The sequence below is a fragment of the Hyaena hyaena genome, unplaced genomic scaffold, assembly GCF_003009895.1.
Source record: "Hyaena hyaena isolate Hyena2069 unplaced genomic scaffold, ASM300989v1 scaffold_85, whole genome shotgun sequence".
NCBI classification, from domain to species: domain Eukaryota; kingdom Metazoa; phylum Chordata; class Mammalia; order Carnivora; family Hyaenidae; genus Hyaena; species Hyaena hyaena.
Window position 1 is genome coordinate 1,885,298 of NW_024080717.1, and position 22,477 is coordinate 1,907,774.

General features: G+C 43.8%; 1 protein-coding gene across 2 annotated transcripts in view; it reads left to right on the top strand.

Moving 5' to 3' along the window:
* ARHGAP6 (Rho GTPase activating protein 6) overlaps nt 1-22,477 on the top strand; it is a 469,960-nt gene that overhangs the window by 372,585 nt on the left and 74,898 nt on the right. For both annotated transcript variants that reach the window (XM_039234269.1, XM_039234270.1), the window contains exon 2: nt 21,380-21,539. In XM_039234269.1, the coding sequence (XP_039090200.1) occupies nt 21,380-21,539 (160 nt within the window). The remainder of the gene's footprint in view (nt 1-21,379; nt 21,540-22,477) is intronic.

The window sequence follows — 22,477 nt, forward strand, 5'->3', positions numbered from 1 at the left end:
AAATTGCAGTCATGTGGTATTGGCAGGAGAATAGACAAATAGATCAGTGGAACAGAAGAGAAAACCTAGAAATAGACCCACATAAGTATGGTCACCAGTCTTTGACAAAGGAGCAAAGGCAATACAATGGAGTAAAGATAGTCTTTCCAGCACCGCTAGGTCTTAAAACTCAATACTAAGAAAACAAACAACGTGAGAAAAAATATGGGCCAAATACTTTAACAGACACTTCACCAAAGGAGGTATACAGATGGCAGATAAGTACCTGAGAGGATGTTCCACATGTGATCTTGGAAATGCAAGTGAAAAGAACAGTGAGATACGACCACATACCTGCTATGAAGGTCCAAACCTGGAACACCGACAACATCAAGTGCTGGTGAGGACTTGGAGCAACAGAATGTCTCGCACATTGCCAGCGAGTATACAAAATGTCACAGCTGCTTTCGAAGACAGTTTGGCAGTTTCTACAAAACTAAATACACTCTTACTATACTATCCAACAGTCACACTCTTTGGTATTTGCCCAAAGGAACTGAAAACTTACATCCCCACAAAAACCTGCACATGGATGTTTATGCTTCATTTCCCAAACCTGGAAACCACCAAGATGCCCATCAGTAGGTGAGTGGATAAATAAACTGTGGTACGTCCAGACAATGGAATATTATTCGGTGCTAAAAAGAAATGAGCTATCAAGCCATGAAAAAAACATGAAGAAGCCTTAAATGCACTAAATGAAAGAAGCCGGTCTGAAAAGGCTACAGACTGCATGATTCCAACTATCTGACATTCTGGGAAAGGCACAACTTTGGAGACCATAAAAAGATCAGTGGTTGCCAGGGGTTATAAGGGAGAGAGGGATGAGTAGGCAGAGTATGGAGGATATTTAGGGCAGCGAAAATACTCTATGATACTATGATTATGAATGCATGTCATTATACATTTCTCCAGACCAGTAGAACATACAACACCAAGTGTGAACCCTGATGTAAACCGTGGACTCTGGGTGACAATGATCTGTCAGTATAGCTTCCTCAGTTGTAACAAACATCCCCTCTGGTTGGGGGATGCTGATAGTGGGGGAGGCTGCGCGTGGGAGCAGGGGGTATTGGGGAAATGCCTGCACCTTTTACTCAAGTTTGCTGTGAAACCAGAACTGCCCTAAAAAATAAAGTCTATTAAAAATGCACCCATGGGGCGGCGCCTGGGTGGCTTAGTCGGTTAAGCTTCCGACTTTCACTTAGGTCATGATCTCGCGGTTCGTGGGTTCGAGCCCCGCATCGGGCTCTGTGCTGACTGCCAGCTCAGAGCCTGAAGACTGTTTCAGTCTGTGACTCCCTCTCTCTCTGACCCTCCCCTGCTCACGCTGTCTCTCTCTCTCTCTCTCTCTCCTAGAAATAAATAAAATATTTTAAAAAAAAATGCACCCATTACTTATAACTCTCCAAGCCCCCATAATATGTCACTATGATGTCTTTTTTTTTTTATTTTTAATTTCAGTTTCAGGGCACCTGGGTGGCTCAGTCAGCTGAGCGCCTGCCCACTCTGAGCATGGAGCCTGCTTGGGATTCTCTCTTTATCCCTCTGCCCCTCTCCCCACTCTCTCTAAAAGAAAAGAAAAACCTTCAGTTTCTATACTTCTCGTTGTTCAGAGGAAGCATTATTTTCCATATGCAAAAACAGTGAGCTGGGTCTCTGAGACACTTTTTACTTTATCATTTTAAAAGTAATCTATTTAGAGGAAAGCTTTTCTGGAAAAAACATCCGAAGCATAGCAACTAAAACCTCAGGTCTGTGCCAGTAAGTTGAGATGATTTGTTTTTATGTCATACCTCACATTTTGTGTCATTCTGCAAATAGTTCCTCTCTGTTCACTTGCCCCTTTTACGTGTTTTGACACTCAATAGTAAAAGCCAGGAAGCAAGATTTTTTTTCATTTTTACTGGAAGTGATTTTAGCTACTTTAGAACAAATGTCCTAAATATAAATATTACCCGCTGGTCTTATTTCCATGCTAATAGACACAAATGGTTTTCTGTATAGACGCAGAAGTGTACTTTCCCAAGAGCTTCCTTTCAACCAACGGATATGCAAAATGATAAAACTCAAGTGCTGTTTCTTCTGAGCGCTGTGTCTGTCCTTCCGGAACATACCGCCTCATGAGGGAGAAAAGGCACGAATGCAGAGAATCGATGTTCAAATCAGAGTCAAGAAAATAGCCGAAATGTGAAGGGTGGGGAGGTGGTGTGTGATGATTACAGAAGAGGGAGGTTCCATAGAAAGTTAAAGGTTTCTGGGAAAATAACTGACATTTAAACATCCCCAATTCTCCCCTTGCTTCCCTCAGTAGGACGTCACGAGTGAGTCCCTACACATCTGAAGCGTCTCGGTCATTTGGGTCCTTAAAAGAACCATGTAGGAAAAATAAGCTGTCAGCAATCTCTATGGACCCATCTGCTCATACATACATATGTGTATGTTGTAATGATGGTTGTAAAAAAAAAAAAAAAGGCGTTTCTGTTGGTGTTTGAAATAGTGAAATGCTGTAGGAAATGCCATCATTTCCTGTACTACGTGTCTGTTGACTTCTTTTCAGTGGGTCCAGAACAAGGTCAGCAAACTTTGTAAAGGGCCAGCTCATAGATATTCTAGGCACTGGCCGTCACACATCTCTAGTGCGACCACGCAAGTCTGCTGTTGTATCAGGACACAGCCCGACACAAGGTGGAAATGAATGGGCCTGCCTGGGCTCTAGTTTTTCAGAACAGGCAGGAGGCCGGATATGGCTGGAACTGTAATTTGTCCATCCCTGCTCTAGGTCACCAGCTGCCACCTCAGGGTCAAGCCAGGCCTCAATTAATGTGTTAGAAGTAATAGTACTCATGATAGCTACTTTAACTACTTTAGAATTTTACTTGGGAGGAAAATAAAATGAGAGAGGGTTTGCCATGAATCTAGAGTCACCTCACACTTACGGTCATTTCTGATGTACTTCCCTGATTCATACTTTGCCATACCTTGGGATAAAGGTATGGCACTCACAGGGAGGTAGTGAAGGGTGGTGGTTAAGACCCCAGACTCTGGGGCTGAGGCCTATGACTTTGAATCCCATCTGTCACTTGCATTCTATTGCCTTGGGCAAGTTACTTAACCTCCTGGTGCGTGATTTCTTCATCTGTGAAATGGGTGCATAAGTCATAAAGTTATTTAATGATTAAAGCAGAGAGTACGTAACTAGGGCTAAGAATAATAAGGGGTACATATGTACATCCACCAGAAATGTTAGTTCTTCCTCACATCTCTAAATCCCCTGGGGACAAAACATAGCTCCCAGCTTAGCTTATCTGTGCTGTGAGTCACCAATGAGCAAGCCTTACCATTAATAGTTGTGTTGACTACAAACTCTCATAGTGCTAATGGGTTGTAATTTTGTATATTCTTTTTTAAAATTTTTTAATGTTTTATTTATTTCTGAGAGAGAGAGAGAGAGAGAGAGAGAACATGAGCAGGGGAGGGTCAGAGAGAGAGGGAGACACAGAATCCCAAGCAGGGTCCAGGCTCTAAGCTGTCAGCACAGAGGCCAACGTGGGACTCGAACCCACAAACCGTGAGATCATGACCTGAGTCGAAGTTGAACGCTTAACCGACTGAGCCAGGTGCCCCAAATTTGTATTTTCTTACATTTAAAAAGTCGTTCTACCATAGATGGAAATCCAACCAGGAAGAAGGCAGCAGAACTCAGTGTAGAAAATGTGAACATAAATCATCAGTGCCTGTGAGTGAAAACAGCATGAGAACACATTAGGCTGCAGCAGCTGAAATTGCCAAAAAGTAGACAAAGTGTTATGTGCCTGAAAGTGGTACGGTGTGCTCTTTCTGTTGACATCACTGAGCTCTGGAGTTCTGAGTCCTACCATTTTTATGAGTAACATGATGTTTATCTATGTTTATTAGCACACACTTCCATGTTCCATTAATATTAACTGGTAATGGGTCAATAAAAATGAGGGCTCATTAAAATAACTAAGTTCAGTATTTTTTATAAATCAATTTAGCATATTATTTTTTTCCTCATAACCACTTTCCAAATGGTCTTCATATTGCCATGTTAATTAATCATGTGCTTAGAGCACGCTTTTATGAATTCCATGACTTCCTCCTGAAAAGTTTGCCTTGCTATTTATTTTACTCACCACGAAACCGTGTGGGCGGGAGCGTGTGCGCGCTGCGCGACTGTATGGAGAATCAAAATCTGGGTCCAGGACAGTGTGTGTGTATGTGTGTGTGTGTGTGTGTGTGTGTGTGTTGCACACATCTCATTCATCATGCAAATTACATGCATCGCTCCACTCTCCCCAAGGGACCATTTTTGCCTCGACTTCCCAGAGCAGGTAACTGAGGGTGAGAATGGGCAGATACTCCCGTGACCAGCTGTGGGCTGAGCTGGAATTTACAGGCTGGGGTCGCACCACGGAGCCCTCTGTGCAGCCGCCGTGGTGTAACACTGTGTCCCGTTGGAAGGAAACAGCTGCACATGAGCACGTGAGGCCTGCTCATCACACTGCCTGCAAACCTCACTACCGTTAGAAACGTTCTCCACGGCGACCATGGCCGACATCATAGAAAGTGGCATTTGGGTCAAGCCTGGACTAGTGAAGAACAACTGTAAATTATGAGTGCACGAGTTTGGGGATTTAATTCCCAATCGGTAGCATTGCTGGGTTTTATTGCTGCGGCGGAAATAAAGCATCTGCCCTTGGTGTCAGGGAAGTGTGGCATGGTCAGGGGATGAACAAATGGAGTCACCTATCACAGCGGAGTATGAAGAGGTGCTGGAAGGCAGGTGTGGAAGCAGGAGGGAGAGAGGCACCCCGGTGGTTTTCTAAATCCCAGGCCATTGCCGTGGCTCTCGTCTTGAACGGCGCATTAGAATGCCCCCCAGATCTCTCTCTGTAAGCCTACCAAAGCCCGAGCCCCAACCCTAAAGATTCAATCTACAGCTGTGTCGTCCAGTGTGGTAGCCACTAGCCCCTATGGCTATTTACATTGAAATCAATGAAGCTTTGGGGCGCCTGGGTGGCTCAGTCGGTGAAGCATCCACCTTCGGCTCAGGTCATGATCTCACGGTTCGTGGGTTCGAGCCCCGCATTGGGCTCTGTGCTGACAGCTCAGAGCCTGGAGCCTGTTTCAGATTCTGTATCTCCCTCTCTGTCTCTGCCCCTCCCCTGTTCATGCTGTCTCTCTCTCTCTCTCAGAAATAAAGAAAACATTTAAAAAAACCTTTTTTTTTTAATTCAATGAAGCTTTAATAAAACTAAAAATTAAATGGTTCCGTTCCACTAGCTGCATCTCAAGTGCCCATCAGCCACGCGGAGCTCATGGCCACCATATCAGACATTCTAGGTAACAAACATTTCCATCGTCACAGAAAGGTCTGTCAGACCATGCTGGGCTGGAGGGGTGCGTGGCGATGAGTATTTTTGAAAACTGCACCAAGGAATTCTTTTCTTCTTCTTTCCATCTTTCTTGAAGTCGAGCTATGCACCAAGTAATTCTAACGTGCAACCAGCTTAGAGAACTACTGGTCCTTACGGAGTTTGTTCTGAGATTTATCACCACTTGCATGTGAACGAATTTTGCTTTTGAAGCCAATACTCCAAGAATAGTATCAAAGCTAGATTTTTTTCTGCAGTGTAGTAACGCAGAGGCATGTATCTTTATTTAAAATAGTGTGCTTGCTCAACAACTGTGGATCTAGAGGAGCTGACGACCAGCCTTCAATTAAAATGTGTAAGTTGCTTTTTCCCATTGAGGTGGAGGTATTGCACCAAAGCCTACTGATTTTGTACTCAGTATTGAGTGAGTTTAATAAGATACGTTATCTTAAGCTGCGACACAGGGGCTGATCATGCACAGCTCACGTTTTGGGCAACAGATTTTAGGTGACTGATATTCACATATCCGGTGATCCTCAAAACTAATTCATTCGGGCAATAAGTTTATTAAGTCTAAGGTAATTTGTAGGAAGTTGTTTTCCTGCCCTATTAGAGAAAACCCTCATCGAGAGGAGACCGCCGAGTGTTAAGTGCAACTGATGAACCAAAATGTTGTCAAGTGTAGCGTTGAAAGGAGAAGCGGGAAAGGAATTCACTTTGGTATTTGTTGTTGCCTGGTTTGTTTTGCCTGTCAGTTTCCAGTGTAGAGTTTTCCCCCTCCTAAAAATGATAACCATCTCTCCTTAAGGCTTGCTTTACTTCCTGCTAATTTAGAAATATCTGATTAGGGATCGAGTTTCCCAGTTTAGGAGAAACGTTACTTCAACATCCCTGTATCTTTTAGATAATCTTGTTCCAAAATTCATTCCTTGTTTCGTGAGCGATGATCTGCCCCTATCTTGAATACATGACCTTTTCTGCAAGGCGTCCACATGACATCTTACCAATAATGAGTGTCGTCTTGTCTCAGTGTCCTTTTTTGGGTAAAACCTGAAACATTCATTCTTATAACTCGGCTTTCCTCGCAATGTGGGTCATAGGAGCAGCCTGAGAAAGAAACGCCCCACTCTGCAGCGTATGAAAGCCAGTGACATCAAAGCCACGTGCCTCTATGAGAACTGGAAGAGAATGATCTTTTCCTGGTCCGCCCTCCCCAACATGTAAAATGACATGCCCGTTTCTCACTCTCCCCCAAAGGTATTTCTCCAGGTAGAATGTTGGACCTGCCTCGCTGGGGATCCATATTTATTGGAAAAATTGAGAGACTCCATAAAGAAAGCATCCCTATGGGGTCCCTCTGCTATTGCTGCCAAAAAGCCTCTTTGTGTCGGTTGATATGACGCATGGCTCCTCCGTTTAGCACTCACACTGTAGACCTCAAGGTTTGCTTGCTCTCACTCTCCCCTTCCTATCCGTTCCACACCACTCTGCCTCAATCAACTGTCCTAAAACGCCCCTTTCCTCGTGTTCCACCGCTACCCCGAATCGTGAAGTGCCTATTCCTACTGGTATGTGAGATGACACTCCCAAGGGTTTCTGAAATGCCTGCTCCTCTTCCCTTAAAGCGAACACAGCCCCTCCCCTTATTCCTGGAGGTGATGGCCTCATCGGCTTTCTGTTCTGTTTCTTCCTGCTGCCCCGCCTCTGTTCTTGTACATTTCTGTGCCTCTGTTCATCAGGGCTTTGGGCACTCAGTCCCTAAGGGATTCATTTAAAAAAAAAAAAAGAAAGAAAGAAAGAAAAAAGAAAGGTCACTGGCTTGCTGTGACATAGCCTAAGGGCTAAACCCGTGGCATTTGGAAACAGAAGCCAGAGTTCCAACGCAGTTGTGCAAGTTACTTAAGCACCCTTTGTCTTTGTTTTATTGTATGCAAAACAGGGAGAATCCTAAGTATCTTCCCCTGAGTCCAGCCAGTATCCATGGGAGGCAAGAAGCACTGACCAAGTGTTAGCCGTTCTTTATTACGGTTTTGACTCTGTCAGATGCGTGGCCTTGAGTAACTGTCCAGTTACCTAATACCGGGCTTTGGCTTTGAAGGTAGATTTTTAGATCTGAAGGATCTAAAATTCACTCTCCCTCTCTCCCTGCAAATGGGTGACAGTCGTAGCGGGAGGGTGCTAGAAATCAGACCAAGGTCAAGTGCTGGGCGTGGGAAGAGGACAGATAGCTACGGTTAAGGAAGCCCATGACAACAGCAAGCAAGTGGAGAGGGCACCTTCTGGGGTCGTCACCGCACTTCTGCACGCTCTGATCCATCCACAGGTAGAGTCTGATGGATTATTAAACTAAAAGATACCACGTTTTCATTGTGCTCTTTAAGGCAGCAAAAGGACTGAAATGTCTTTCACAGTTTGCATTCTTTATGTATAATCAGAAGAAATATTAAGACCTTAGTTGCCAATTCTGTAGTATTGGTCAAGAGAGGTTAATTGGACCAATGAAATCACTACTGTATCAGTCACGAATGTGATCTGAATGAAATTTCGCTCTGCCATTTTATCATAGCAGGTCATAATTCTGAAAGATAAAAGCATCGCTTGTTTCTAAATGTTGACTATATATTATCTAAAAACTGAAGGATGCCCTTAGACATAATATTTACCTTCTTGCTCATTAAACACTTTCTACGTATCCCACAAGATGATTTATAACACTTAGGTTTTTATTTTGGCATCCAGTTGACCAACTACTTTCCTCCCACATGAAAATGTAGAAAATCAAGGAACGGGCTGTTATGTGGTTCAGTGAGGAGAAGTACGGGACAGGTTCCAGGGGCTAGGACTCCACATTGTGGCTGTCCCGACTGCTCATCTGTGTGTACAGAGGAAGTTAAGAAAGGTGAGGTTAGCTGCTACATCACATACCTCTTAAAATCCCACTGCTCAAGTTTACTCCTCACTTGTGCTGTCATAGCTTGGATAGCTATGATCCAAGCAGGGATTCAAGGCCCCAGGCTCTGCTCTCTTCAACACAAGAAGATGTTGATTTGGTTACCTGTGCCTGCGTAACAACCACCCCAAACCTTAGTGCTTAAAACAACAACCACACTATTGCTCATGGTTCTGCCATGAGCTGCGCTCAGCTGGACATTGCTGCTGGCCTTGACGGTGGTCACTCAGGAGGCTTTATTCAACTAGGAGGTTGGCTGGAGGCTGGATTTAACCCGGACACTGGGACACTTAAGCTTTTCTCACTCTCCACGTGGCCTCTGCCCGTCTCTCTCCACATGGTCTCTCTAGTGCAGTAGCCAGACTCAAGACATGGTGGTTCAAGGGTCCCAAGGACGCAAAAGCAGATATTGCCAGGCCTTATTAAGCCTTAGGTCCAGAATCGTCTCCACATTATTTCTGCCACATTCGATTAGTTACAGCAAATCACGGGGCCAGCCATGATCAAAGGGCAGGGGGCGCTAGGACATGACTTCTCAGCATGTTGAGAAGTGTGGCTTGAGAATTGTCGTCTCCAGGCTTTATGGGTCAGGGCTAGGAGTGAAGCTTCTCACTTTCTCCACAGTCCATTGGCTAGAGCGTAGTCATATGCCTGCCACTACCCGCAGAGGAGGCAGGGAAGTATAGATTAGCTGAGTGCCCACGAAGGAGAGTCTGTGAGCAGCCGGTCCGTCTTTTCCTCTGTTTCTGTGCCTCCGTACCCCACTCTGTAAAATAGAGTTGTGGAAGGGAGTGAGTGCATGACACGTGTACACTGCTTAGTACTTAATACATGCTCAATAAATTCCTCCTCTTAGCATTCTTGTTATTATTTGCTGTTATACAGTGACCGCTTGATTTCATTCCATTGAAATCAACAGCCATGGCAATGGATGTGGGCTTTGTCCGGGAGCTAAAGAGGAGACATCAAAGGGTTTTAAGCAAGAGAGTTGTCATCAGAAATGTGTTCACCCCAAAAGTTTGACACAGTGGTTCTATAATATCTTTTCCTGGAACGTGCAAAATGTCCCCAATGGCATGAACAGAAATAAGCGAGACGAGCCAGGGAAGAAGGTGGAGTGAATACTTAAGGGCATAGATCCTGAAGCTACAAGTTGTTGCTTGGTACCCTTGGCCAGTGAAGAGTGAAATGGAGAAAAGATTACGGTTGTGTTCTAGGCATTTTTCTGCTTAGCAAGCTCTCCCATGGATTGGACCTTTTAATTGCTTCCTGATATTTATTTCTCGGGCTGTTTGGGTGACTTTGGGCCTCTTACGGGTTCTACTTAAAGAGTCGGTGTTTAAATACAAAGGAGATTCTTTATCTTCGCCCTTTGATTTTCTGGCTTGAATGCGTTTTTCCCGAGAATGCCACATACACAACTTCTCCATTGCTCTGTGTTGCCTCTCCAGGCCCACCTTGGTTCCACTCTTAAAACAGACCAGGAATTTCTCAAGCCATTGTCTCTTGAGGTTGACGGAGATCATTCGCTTAAAGAAATAGTCCCCTTCTTATGAAATGTTTGTTGACCCGACAGTGTATGACTCCATTAAAGAATTGACTTAACACGCCCCTCCAGTCTTTGGTAATCATTCTTATTCAATTGCTGTGTCTAGATCTCATTAGACAGTTAAGGCATGGCCCTGACCAGTGCAGGCGGTGGACTGTGGCTTTGTCTTACGGTTAATTTGTAAGCCTCACAGTGGTTGGGATCACAGCTGTACTACTCGTACGCGGTGAATCTTTGGGCAAAGTACGTAACCTCTCTGAACTTCTGTTTCCCCATCTGTAATATGGGATGTGATGTTACCCACGTTTTATAGCTGTCTTAGCAGTTCATGAATAAAATGCTTAGGAAAACGTCCAGCCCTTAGGAAGCTCGCAGTGAGAACTACATGTTGTTTTGATGTACTCATAAACTAAAAGTTCACTTGCCTAACCATGACAGGTGAATTGCACACTTATCAATTTCATGTGAAATACCACATTAACTAAATTTAAACGAGGGTCTAAATTCCATGAGCGAGGGTCCAGATTACACGAGCCGTATTCCTTATCTGCTGGAATGATGACTATTTTCAGCATCTGAGTGTTGGGGTAGTGGAGGTGGAGGTAGACACAGGAACAGGTAAATCTTGACTCTGAGTTTCTCTTTACGTGTAATTGTTCCAGCAAAGAAAACCATCTGATGTATTTTGTTGTTTTTAAATTCCTTTCTCTTGCTAAATAAATCCCAGCAGCAACAAAAGCTGTGTGTGGCTCATATCAAGAGATGATTAGCCTCACAGAATCCTAGTAAAAAACGTACCAAATCTCTACGGTTTGAGGAAGATCTTCCATGAAATCATTTCTCGGTTTGTCACTTATAATCACAGCGATTCTTTCGCTGAAATTCACTTGAGACCACAAGAGAACTATAACTTCATAGCGACTGGAAAACAAAAATGTCTTTTTGAATTGTGTTTGCTTGAAGGCCGTGTGGTATATACATGGAGATCAAGTAATTAGTGACCGGAATATGTTTTTTAATCTTTCCTTTTCTTTCTGCTCTTCATGGAGCTCTCCTCGCCAGCCCCAGCTCCCACCTGCACCCTCTTAAATATGGCACGTGGTTATGTCCGCGCCACCCTCCACACCCTCCGTTCAGGAAATGAGCAACTTCTCAAGGACTATTGTTCCACAAACAGCATAAAATTCAGAGCATGTGTTATGCTTCGGTATAAAAGAGAAGGAAATCTTTTCCTTTTTAAATGTTTTTTTCCTAGTGTTAGAAAAAGGAACAAGCCAGCGGTTTTAAAATATAACTTAAGAATTGAGAATTTGTCCTAGACAAAGAAAGTGCCCTATGTCCTTTATCATGCTCTCAGGGGTTTTACCCGATGCTTCCAACATTCTTTGGTTGAGTCCTAATAAGGACAGTTTGCACAGTTACAATCCAATTACCATTTGTAGATCCCTGTGGAAAAGAGGATTTTTTTTTAAAGAGGAATCCTTTCCTAACTCCAGAATATCTCTTCAAAATAGCCTTATTAAAATAAAAATCAGGAAATCCACTTTCAATTTCTCTGCATTCTTTCTGCCCCCCCCCCCACTTTCCACACACACACACACACACACACACACACTGATTCACTCACGCGCTCACTCAGTGACACAGCCTGCCTCTGTTCTGAAGGGGCAGAAACTTCTCAATGATCCACTGACAAGATTGCATTTTTTGGTCCCAAGATTCACGGTAGCAGAGGTCTCTGGTGACAAAAAGGATCCTGAGAGTCAGAGCTATGCCAGCTGGACCTTTTCTCAGATGCTCGATGTCATCTTCCATTGCAGGATCCATTTTTCACCCAAACAATAATTTAAAAAAACCCAACAGACTCCAGTTCCTACTCCAGGCTTAGCTCTGTTAAGTTAGGATAGCAAAGACATGGCTGAATAGAATTCGTGGGTAAGCAACAGAAATGTCTCTGCTTCTACTTCTTTTTGAGGAGATTATTGTGATAGAAAGTCGCGATTCTTCCACGTCTATCTTGTGATTTGGGAAGAAAAGTGGATGGGTCAGTGTGTGCGATGTGCGACCGCTAAGTACTATCTGTGCCAGGGGAGATTTATGAGAATGTTATTTTTAGATTGGTTGATAACGTTAGAGCAGCTTGAAATGAGCCAACGGGAACAGAGAGGCGCATGCCACAATGAAGTCCGACAGCATCACTGGGCTGCTTTCTGCAGAAGATTCGGCACGGGCTGTTTTGACTCCTGAAAGAATAAAGTGGCTTATTTTCTCCTCTGGACTTCTTGAACTCAGCGCAACATTTTAGTTGCTGGGAATGTGATAAAGAAGGGCTTCGGAGAACAACTTGGGTATTAGCTAAGGCTAATAATAACTCTAATGTGCTCTGTTCCACAAAAGGGGAAACGCTTAAGCTCCTGTCTGGCTGTCCTTCCTCTAAGGCTGTGTCTCATAGGGAAAAGACCCGGTGGGGGAAAGAGGCAGAATGTGACCCTTACGTCCCAGATCCCACTCTGCTTCTGTGGCAGTCATCTGACTTCCTTGGACCTTTCTTTCCTCCTTTGTAGAGACAGGGATCCGGACTGATTTCTCATGAGACGTGATGAAATACCTATAAGTGCTTCGGGGTCTAGATTGTGGCACCCACAGCCTGGCTTCAGATCCCAACTCCGCCACTCACTGGGTGTGCCGTCTTGACAAGTTACTTTAGACTCGTGCCTCGGTTTCCTCATCTGAAGTATAGGAATAATAATGGTAACGTGGTCCTTAGCGCTGTTGTGAGAAATGAATGAGCTAACACAAATAAAGGGCTTAGGGCAGTAACTAGCAGAGAGTGAACCACCCATGAGTGTTAGCAGTATCTTCAAGGTCCAGGCCATGTCTGGAGGTCTGCCATTCTAATGTCAGTGACCTGAATTTAATTACAGAAAGACAACCAAATCCATCAGCTACTGGCCCTGTCATGGAGAAGTTTCTAATTCTTGCAAGCATTTCCATTTTCCGCACCCGTGAAGGCTGGGATCGGTGCAGGCTGGTTTACCTCCTCTCCATCGATGATTCAAGCGCAGCTTAAAACTCAGAATTAAACTGGTGGTGGGTAGACAAGTCCACGATCCAACTAGGGATACACAGAAGTGAAATTGGCCTTTTGTTCTCACGTTGTTGCCTTTGGGGACTTCCAGTATGTCACTGTGTCCCTTCTATACTAACCATTAGAAAGGTTCTTTCCATGGGAAACAAGACATGTGACTTTTTGTGTTTTGTTGTTGTTGTTATTGTTTTTTGAATGCTGTTGGCACAGCCTTGGGGATTGACAATGTTCATTTCTCCTTCTTTGGTTTATCAGTAATTTAGATGAACAGGCCATTTGCAGATAACCACTTTTATATCACCTCGACTTTTACATACTTTCCAATATCCCCAATTCTTACTATGTTGCGTGATTTCTTTACAGGCTCTTTGGTGGTTTGTTGTTTTTTTTTTTTTTTTAATGTTTTCACTTATTTTTGAGAGAGAGATAGAGACAGTATGAGCAAGAGAGGGGCAGAGAGAGAGGGAGACACAGAATCCAAAGCAGGCTCCAGGCTCTGAGCTGTCAGCACAGAGCACGACGCGGGGGCCTGAGCTCACCAACTGTGAGCTCACGACCTGAGCCGAAGTCGGATGCTTAACCGACTGAGCCACCCCGGCGCCCCTCTTTACAGGCTCTTTGGGATGTTGCCCAGAGAAAAGCTTAGGAGAGGAGGAAACTGTTGACCCTAAAGACAAATCCTCATCATAAATGTGCCTTTACTTTTAGTGTAGTCCAGGAGTGAGCAAACTTTTTTCTGTAAACGGTCGGATAGTAGTTTCAGCTTTGCAGGCCCGTGAAAGCAGCAATAAGACAATACCTAAGTGAAGGAGTGCAGCTGTGTTCCAATAAAACTTTATTCACAAAAGCCATCAAGGGGCAGGACTCAGTCCACAGGCAGTTATTTGCCAAACCCTGTCTCGTCATCACACCCATGTCATAGATTAGGAAAACAAAGCACAGGAGAGAAAATAGCTTGCTAAAAGCCACATGATTGGAAAGAGGCAGACCTGGAATGAAAGACCCAGCAGCCTAGCTTGCTGGCCTTTGCTTTTAGCCGCTACCCCAACTGCCTTTGTGTCAATTCATCTCTGCCTGGGATTCTCATCTCCTGGGATCTGCCCAGCTTATCACCTCACCTCCATACTTGAGAGGTGACTCAGATATCGCGGCTCAATAAGGTTGCCCTGGAAACCCCTTCCTCCACCCCCAGCACTCCTGATTCCTCTCACCCTGCTCTACTTTTTTTTTTCCCCTAAAGTTTATCACCTTGTAAATTGCTATGTAATTTACTCATGTATTATGTTTGTTTCTTACTAGTTTCCTTCACTAATCCGGAAGCTTGTTGAATGCAGCGTGCTTTGTTTTGTTCACCAGTGAATCCACAGGACCTAGAACACTGCCTGGCCTGTAGAAGGTGCTCATTAAGTACTTGTTGAATGAGTTAAGTGCACATTTCCATTATGCTACGGTGACATACTTTAACACTCTTTGCGTAGCAATAAATAGCTGCTTTACCAAAGCAAAGGTAAAAACAAATGGACTGCCATACCTACCAACTGTTCGGAAGTTTCTAAAATCCCTTCTTTTAAAAAACAGACCAGAATCGATTACTAGAACACAAAAGTTACGTCTAATGTAGTAGCAGTGTTCAATGTTCTTAAAGATCTGTTGAGAAGGAGTGGCTGACGAATCAAGAGAAGAAAGTGAATGCTATTCTGTTGCATTCCTAAAGGAATAACCTCTTTTGAAGAGTCCAAACAGCAGTGTGACAGCTACGCAAATACACTCAGCTTCGCCCGGAAGCTCATGATGAAGGGGGTTCCTTGTCATTGGTGATGTGTTTATTTTGGAGTTATGAAGAACTAGGCAGCCCTTTTCAAAAATGTTGGTCGTGAGCCTGGTATTTAAACTTATGCCATGTTTCAACAACACATTGCGATTATCTGGGAACCTTGGCCATACAAATGACAGCTGGCCACAACAGAAAACAGTTAGAAAGAAATTCAGCCCCTGGTACGGTTTCTCTAACTGGCATGCCACTTTTCAGGCCTTAACTTACTGATCTGGTCTTTTCTTCTGCGTCTTGCTCACATAGAGCCTCAGTCGAGCTGGATGGCTTATTAACACCTAGAAAAGGCATTTTACACATAGAGGAGCCGTTTCTTCACAAATTCAGTGCACGGGTCTTAAGAGTTTTCAGTGTCACTAAAACTGCCAGGTTTCAAAAGGGGTTGCAAATTTAAAGTGTTGTTGATTAATATTAATTATAACATTAATTACCACATATTCGGGACTTGCTGGGAGCGAATAAGCCCTGCCAAGAAATTCACTGGCATTGTTTCATATGATCACTCCAAACCTGGGGGTTGTTTTGTTCTTTGCTCCATCTGATCGATGAGGACCCCGAGGCTCAGGGATGCTCTGAATCTTGCCAAAGACCTCATCGCTATCTGAACCCAAGCCTTCACCACCATACCAGCGGCTCTCAACCTTTATTGTGCAAAAATAAGGATCATCTGGGGATGCTGGCTCATGATGAAGGTGCTTGAGCCCCATTCCTTGTGACCCATAATTCCCCCAATCTGCCTTAACGCCCAGGTAAGTCCACTGCCCTGGGTCTGCAGGCCATATTTTGAATGGCCCTGAATCACTCCTTCCTGGTTCCCTTGGCCCTTGGAAGTTTACAGTTGGATGAGGTTAAAGAGATGCCACAATTAGAGACTAGTCTCGGGACATAAGAAAACAATGTGGTATAGACCAAAACCAAAATTATTTCAATCAATTTTCTTTCATGGGAAAATCAAGTCTGTTTGTAAAGATGCAATTTAGCTCAAAAGAATGACCTTTCTGAATAGATCATAGATATTAGATTGTTGGCTTTTCAGTTTGTGTTTGGCTTCTTTTTTTCTCGAGTGGCAGAGACATATACTTCTGGTAGGAAGGAAATCTCTTTAGTTAATTGCTTTTGGCGAGTCCTCCAGTTGATCGAGATTCTCTTGCATCGAGACCTTTTTTGTGTATGTTTGTTCCTTTTAAATTGGTTTGTGCTGTTTGTATTTCTTAATGCTAGATTTATTTTTTTGGAGAATATAATTGTTTTATTTTCTTTTTTTTTTATAATAGTTTATTGTCAAGTTGGTTTCCATATAACACCCAGTGCTCATCCGCACAAGTGCCTTCCTCCATGCCCATCACCCCCCTTCCTCTCCCCCCACCCCATCTGCCCTCAGTTTGTTCTCAGCATTCAAGAGTCTCTCATGGTTTGCCTCCCTCCCTCTCCCCCACTATTTTTCCCCTTCTCCTCCTATATGTGCAAACACATGGTATCTGTCCTTCTCTGCCTGACTTATTTCGCTCAGCATGACACCCTCAAGTTGCATCCATGTTGCTACACATGGCCAGATTTCGTTCTTTCTCATTTCGCTCACCCTCTTAATGATAGTTTTAAATAGCTTCCATAATTCTGTTTATTTCCATAATACACAGACTTATACATACGTAATACACATAATAATGCATAATATACTTAAGGATACATAGCGCATGCATTTGATATTAAGCCAAACTCATCAATGATCGTTAACAGCTTGAACATTGGGGCGAGGTATTTCTTTAATGTGGGGGGCTGTTTGTGTGTTGTAGGATATTAAACAGATCCCTGACCTTTACCCACTAGATGCCAGTAGCGAACCCCTCCCCAGACTTATGGCAGCCGAAAACATTTCCAGACGTTTCCAAATGTCCCCTGAGGGGGCAAAAATCACCCTCAAAAACCACTGTGCTATATCTTTTTGTATCATTGTTGTCCTTTATTGATGCCGTCCAATAGGACTCCGGATTTAAAGGATACTTTTACAACCGTCAAGGCCTTTAGTCTATCCAGAAACAATGGGTCAGTTTCAACTTCACTTACATTTATGAGATCTAAACAAACTTGAAAGCATCCACTTTCAACTTTGAAATAAAAAAAGAAAAATCCTGTGGCAACCACTCGGAAGACCAGATCCAGAGAGCCTTAACATGAGTCATCCGTTTATGAGCTGAACAGTCACCAAAGAAACATGTTGGCCTGGAGCGCAATTCGAGAGTTGAGGACCAGCCAGAGGTACATTCTAGGCTGTGCCGGAGGGCTTGGGTGCTCTCCTGGGTGCCTGTCATGAAGATCGCAAGGCAATATCGACCTTTGTGTTCGTGTCCTTGTGGTCATAAGAGTCCTGGTGGGTGAGTGTACATGTCACGGGTTCGTTATCCTTTGGGTATGATGTTATTATGTTTATTTTCTGTCCTCATGGACTGGCATTTTTTGGCTCATCAACAGGCTCTCTTTCAAAAGACTGTTTCTTAGCAATTTATTCAAATCCACAGGACCTCTCCCACATAGATACAGCATTACATGGGTGGTTAGTTTCCAATTTCTTTTTGAACTCATGGTGTACCTGATTCATTTAGTCTGTAGGATGGCAAATATTTATGCAGTGACGGTTACCTGCCAAGTACTGTCTTGGATACTGGGGACACGAAGGTGGATAAACCGGGCGAATTTCTTGCCCTCCTGAATCTAGCTGATGTCTATAGCTCATGCTGCAGGGTCCTAGGGCAGGGTCTCTGGTACATGATAGTAGATGTTAAATACATATGCACAGCTACAGCCAGTGGGCCAACCCCAGCTCACTGCCTGTTTTTATACCACCTTCTAGCGAAGAATGGTATTTACATTTTTAAATGGTTGAAAAAAAATCACAGGAAGAATCACGTAGGTGGCTAGCTTCCAGGTATCCCTCTGAGAGACTTAGAGAGTGTAACTCTACTCGTTCACATTTGAATCCGTACCATAACTAGCCCAGCATCTTTGCTGATCTCTGTATCTTTGACTTGCTCCCTCCCTCACTTTCTTTTGAAATGGGTTTCCAGTCATCTTTCCCATATGTGCATCTGATCATGCTCCTCTCTCGTTCAAGGTCCCTTCATGACCAGCCAACACCTACTACTGAGTAGAGTCCAATCCACCTTGCAGTGCCTGCAGTAAAAGCCCTCCGGGATCTGGCCCCAACTTCTACATGGCTTTGCCTCCCACACTTTCCCTCCTTCCAGACTTGTAATTTCCCAAGCTGAACTTGTTTTCTCAAATTCATTTGCCTTGGCACCCACTGCTTTTTCCAGTGTTGCATTTCTACCAGGCAAACCCTCACTCCTCTTACTCAACTTTCGAGTCTTCACTGAAACACCGCCTTCTCTAGAAAGTTTTCCTTGATCCCCTAGACAGATGTCCAAACCTTTCCCCCTTGGTAGCCCATTGCATCTGGTGCTTCATTTCAGTATCACAGTCTCTGTGTTGTACGGATCGTCTGTGAAGTTTAACTCCTCAAGAACAAGGACTGTGCTGTCACTTTGATTTTCCTGAGCCTAGTACCGTTCTTGGCATGTAATAGGTGCTCATCAAATTTTGTTTGAATTAATTAACCAGGAGGACATAGCAAATAAAAATAAAATGTTTATTATAGAGATTGGTTTATTTCAGTCATAAGCTATGGTCCAAAGGTTGGCACACTACGGCCGAATGGACGAATGCAGAAAAGGTCTCTTCTGACAGAGACCACATGGCCTGTCAGGCCTGAAATATTTACTACCTGCCCTTTTACAGAAGAAGATAGTCAACCCCTGCTGTAGGTAATCGAGCCAACTGGAGGTCACATTCTTAAGTGCTTTTAATGAACAGGTATGCAACTCCATGTTGACACTCCAAATCGCAGTGGGCTTTCTTAGATACCTAAACATCATATTTAAAAGTTTCCAACTCATCGGGGGGCACCTGGGCAGCTCTGTCGGCTAAGTATCCAACTTCGGCTCAGGTCACGATCTCGTGGTTCATGAGTTCGAGCCCCGCATCAGGTTCTGTGCTGACAACTCAGAACCCGGAGCCTGCTTCAGATTCTGTGTGTCTCTCTCATTCTCTCTCCTGTGTGTGTCTCTCTCATTCTCTCTCTCTCTCTCTCTCTCTCTCTCTGCCCCTCCCCTGCCCATACTCTGTCTCTCTTTCTCTCAAAAATAAAAATTAAAAAAAATAAAAGTTGCCAACTCATCTGGAACTTTCGTTTGGGAGGAAAAAGAGCAATTCACTGATATTATACCTCAGGGTACCCTAAGCTTAAAGAGTGTGAGTGAGAGGTACACCCAAGGCCTGCGTCCTCAACTCCTGTCTAAACTTGTGCTTAGGCCGATTATACCAAAAACAGAAACAAGAAAGAAAAAATGCAAAATATACTGGACCCAGAAGGAATTTTTTCAGTTCATCAAGCATGATGGCAGTCTCCCCACTTTGCTTAGATTTGCTCACTCACTCCCGTGCCCAGAGTATCCCCCCATCATGCCCCCTGACCCCTCCTGGGCTCCTGATAGTTTTTCACCATTATCCACCGGATGCAAAATCATACGTGTGAAGACAAGCCGTCACTTCCTTGAACTCCTTCTCAGACCAGGCCTTCCCCTGTGACGTCTTTCCTGGTCGCTGTCTCCAAGACATAAATCCCTCTTCTCCTCTTGCACTGCCAGTCCTTTCTATGCTTTCTGTACCGTTCCCAGCAGTTCCCATATTTAACACATGATACTCTATACCTACCTTGTTTATTGTCTGCCCCAACCGAAGTATAATATCTCCATCTGTTAAATGAAGGAATAAATAAGTGAAACCCCACATACAAAGGAAAAAATATCAACAAATTAACATAGTGCCATCCATTCTTGGAGTGAACATTCTAGGCAGGAATTTGCTACCACGAGGGAACATAGGTGTTTTCGTAGCTGCTGGGGGCAGTCATTCTTGTATCTCTTCTTTAAGTCAAGTGATAAGGATGACGAAGCCTTATGGGATTCCTTAAGCATTCCAGCCCTCCACCTTCCTCCTGGAACATTTTTGATTGTTAAAGAAATCGTAGGTACCCATTCAAAGCTCTTGTGCCGTGGCTGATGTCTGTGGTTCACGGGAAGTCCTCCACAGGAAGGGGACATTGGGTTTCAAAGGATCATGGAGTAGTATCTCTTAGACCATCACATTCTCTCTGTCTACACTGCTGAAGGCAGAGCTGTTCGGTCTGTGTGGATGTATGTGTACACAAGAACTTACTCAGGATTGGGGGATTCTTTGCTTTCACTCTTTGCTATGAAGTATTTTAGCGTCGGATGTCTCTAGAAATATGTTTAGTTCTGACTGATCGTATTTCTGTACCTATAGACCGAAATAGCTCAGAGTGCTGTAAATAGAAGCCTAGTGGTTAATTTAGCAGAGAGTTTAAGGGCGCATGTTCTTAGCTCAAGTTCTGGTTGGTTCCAAAGCTTCTAAGTTTTATGATTTGAGGAAAATTACTTAACTCCTATAGGGCTCAATTTCATCTTTATTATATTATAGTTACATATGCTGTATATTACTATAATATTAATATGATGTATCATACATACATATTATAATTATCATAAGCATTTATCATATGATAATAATATGTTACATGTTATAAATATACTAGATTGTGTCATTATAGAATGTATTCTGTTATTAAGTATTATACAGTCTACCTTTGAACATTGTGGGAGTTGGGGCACCAACCCCCCATGCAATCAAAAATCTGCATTGAATTTTTGACTCCCCCAAAATTAACTACCAACAGCCTACGTGACTAAAGTCTTACCAGTAACATACAGCCTATTAACACCTATTTTGTATGTTCTATGTATTACAGACTATATTCTTACTACAGTAAAGTAAGCTAGAGAAAACAAAATGTGATTAAGGACATCGTAAGTAGGAGAATATACATTTATAGTGCTGGACTCTACTTACCCAAAAATATCGGTGTGTAAGTGGACTTGTGCAGTTCAAATCTGGGTTTGCTCAAAGGTTATCTGTATAAAATAGGGTCAAAAGTGGTAACCACCTCATAAGGTCGTTGGTGTGACTTGGCACCGTTGCTGACACATAGTAGTCTGCCAATATACGTCCACCCCCCGAACCTAGCGTGCGTGATGGCAACTAGCAGCGCTTTTTTCCTGTCACTGTGCTACATAACCACAAAGCTCCCGTGTGTCCCCATAAAAGAGAGGAAGTAGGACCTTCAAAGCATCTTTCCCGTAGTTTTCTTTGGCTACAGGTAAATCATCATATGGGATGAAGTGGCCCAGCAGATGTTAGCAATTTTGACGTTCACAACTGACTGAGAAAATTCATGGGTAACTGAGAGTCGATTTGATTTTAGGGCTGGCAAGCCAACTGTGGAACCCAGAGCTGAAGTGTGCGTGACTTTATTACCGACCGGGAGAAAGGATGAGGCTTGTGAGACGTAGACGACTGTTTAACTCCTCATGCTCTCCCCCTTGCTCTGCAGGGTGATTTCACCTGGAACAGCATGTCGGGCCGCAGTGTGCGGCTGAGATCCGTCCCCATCCAGAGCCTCTCTGAGCTGGAGCGAGCCCGGCTGCAGGAAGTGGCTTTCTATCAGTTGCAGCAGGACTGTGACCTGAGCTGTCCAATCACCATTCCCAAAGGTAAGGCCACATCTGCCGTGAGCCCGAGAAATGCTGAGAATCAGACGTGTGCTTCCCCAAAGCTGCGGGCTGTGAGCTCCTCTCGCACCTAACATCAACACGGGAAGGAGACTGCGGCTCCTTGGTTGTTGGCTGGCGTCAGGGAAAGCCCTGTGCATCTCACCAGCCTGCACGGCTTCAGAACAGTCAATTAAAAAGAGCTTTCAGAAAGGTCAACGTCAAGGGCTCGAACTAAAACCGTGTGGGTTGCAACATGATATCAAAGTCATCAGTTGAAAAGAATGTTTTCACAGTCTATTAAACTTGTCGTTTGACCTCCTGCTAACCCAGAATCAGGGATTCGACTCATGCTAACTCATTTTTATCCTGTTTCACCTGGTGTGTCTGTGCTGGCACTCACCCGTGCGGGCCCGATTATGGGACGTTTTTACAAATCCAGGTCTTGATTCTGGTGAAGATGAGAAGCGTGTATCTGAAATCCTTTCATCTGTAAATTCTGCTTCTGAATGTCTCCTATCTTCCATAAGGAGACTTTCTACTCTGTAAAAGTGTGTAGTAGAAAGGTGATTTGTTGTTCTTTCAGTTTCTAGAACAAAATAGAAATGTTGGCAAACCCAATTTGTGGTGGAGGGGATGATGGCTCTAGAAAGTTCTGTGAAACTCAGATTGGATACATATCAGATAAGATATCATGGGACAGACATTCCTTGTAGCTTTGTTTTTAACTCCAGTTAATTTGAGGTTCCTCTTTGTTCCTGCTTTTTTTTTTTTAATGTTTTATTTATTTCTGAGAGAGAGAGAGAGAGAGAGACAGCATGAGCAGGGGAGGGTCAGAGAGAGAGGGAGACACAGAATCTGAAACAGGCTCCAGGCTCTGAGCTGGCAGTCAGCACAGAGCCCGACGCGGGGCTCGAACCCACGAACCGTGAGATCATGAC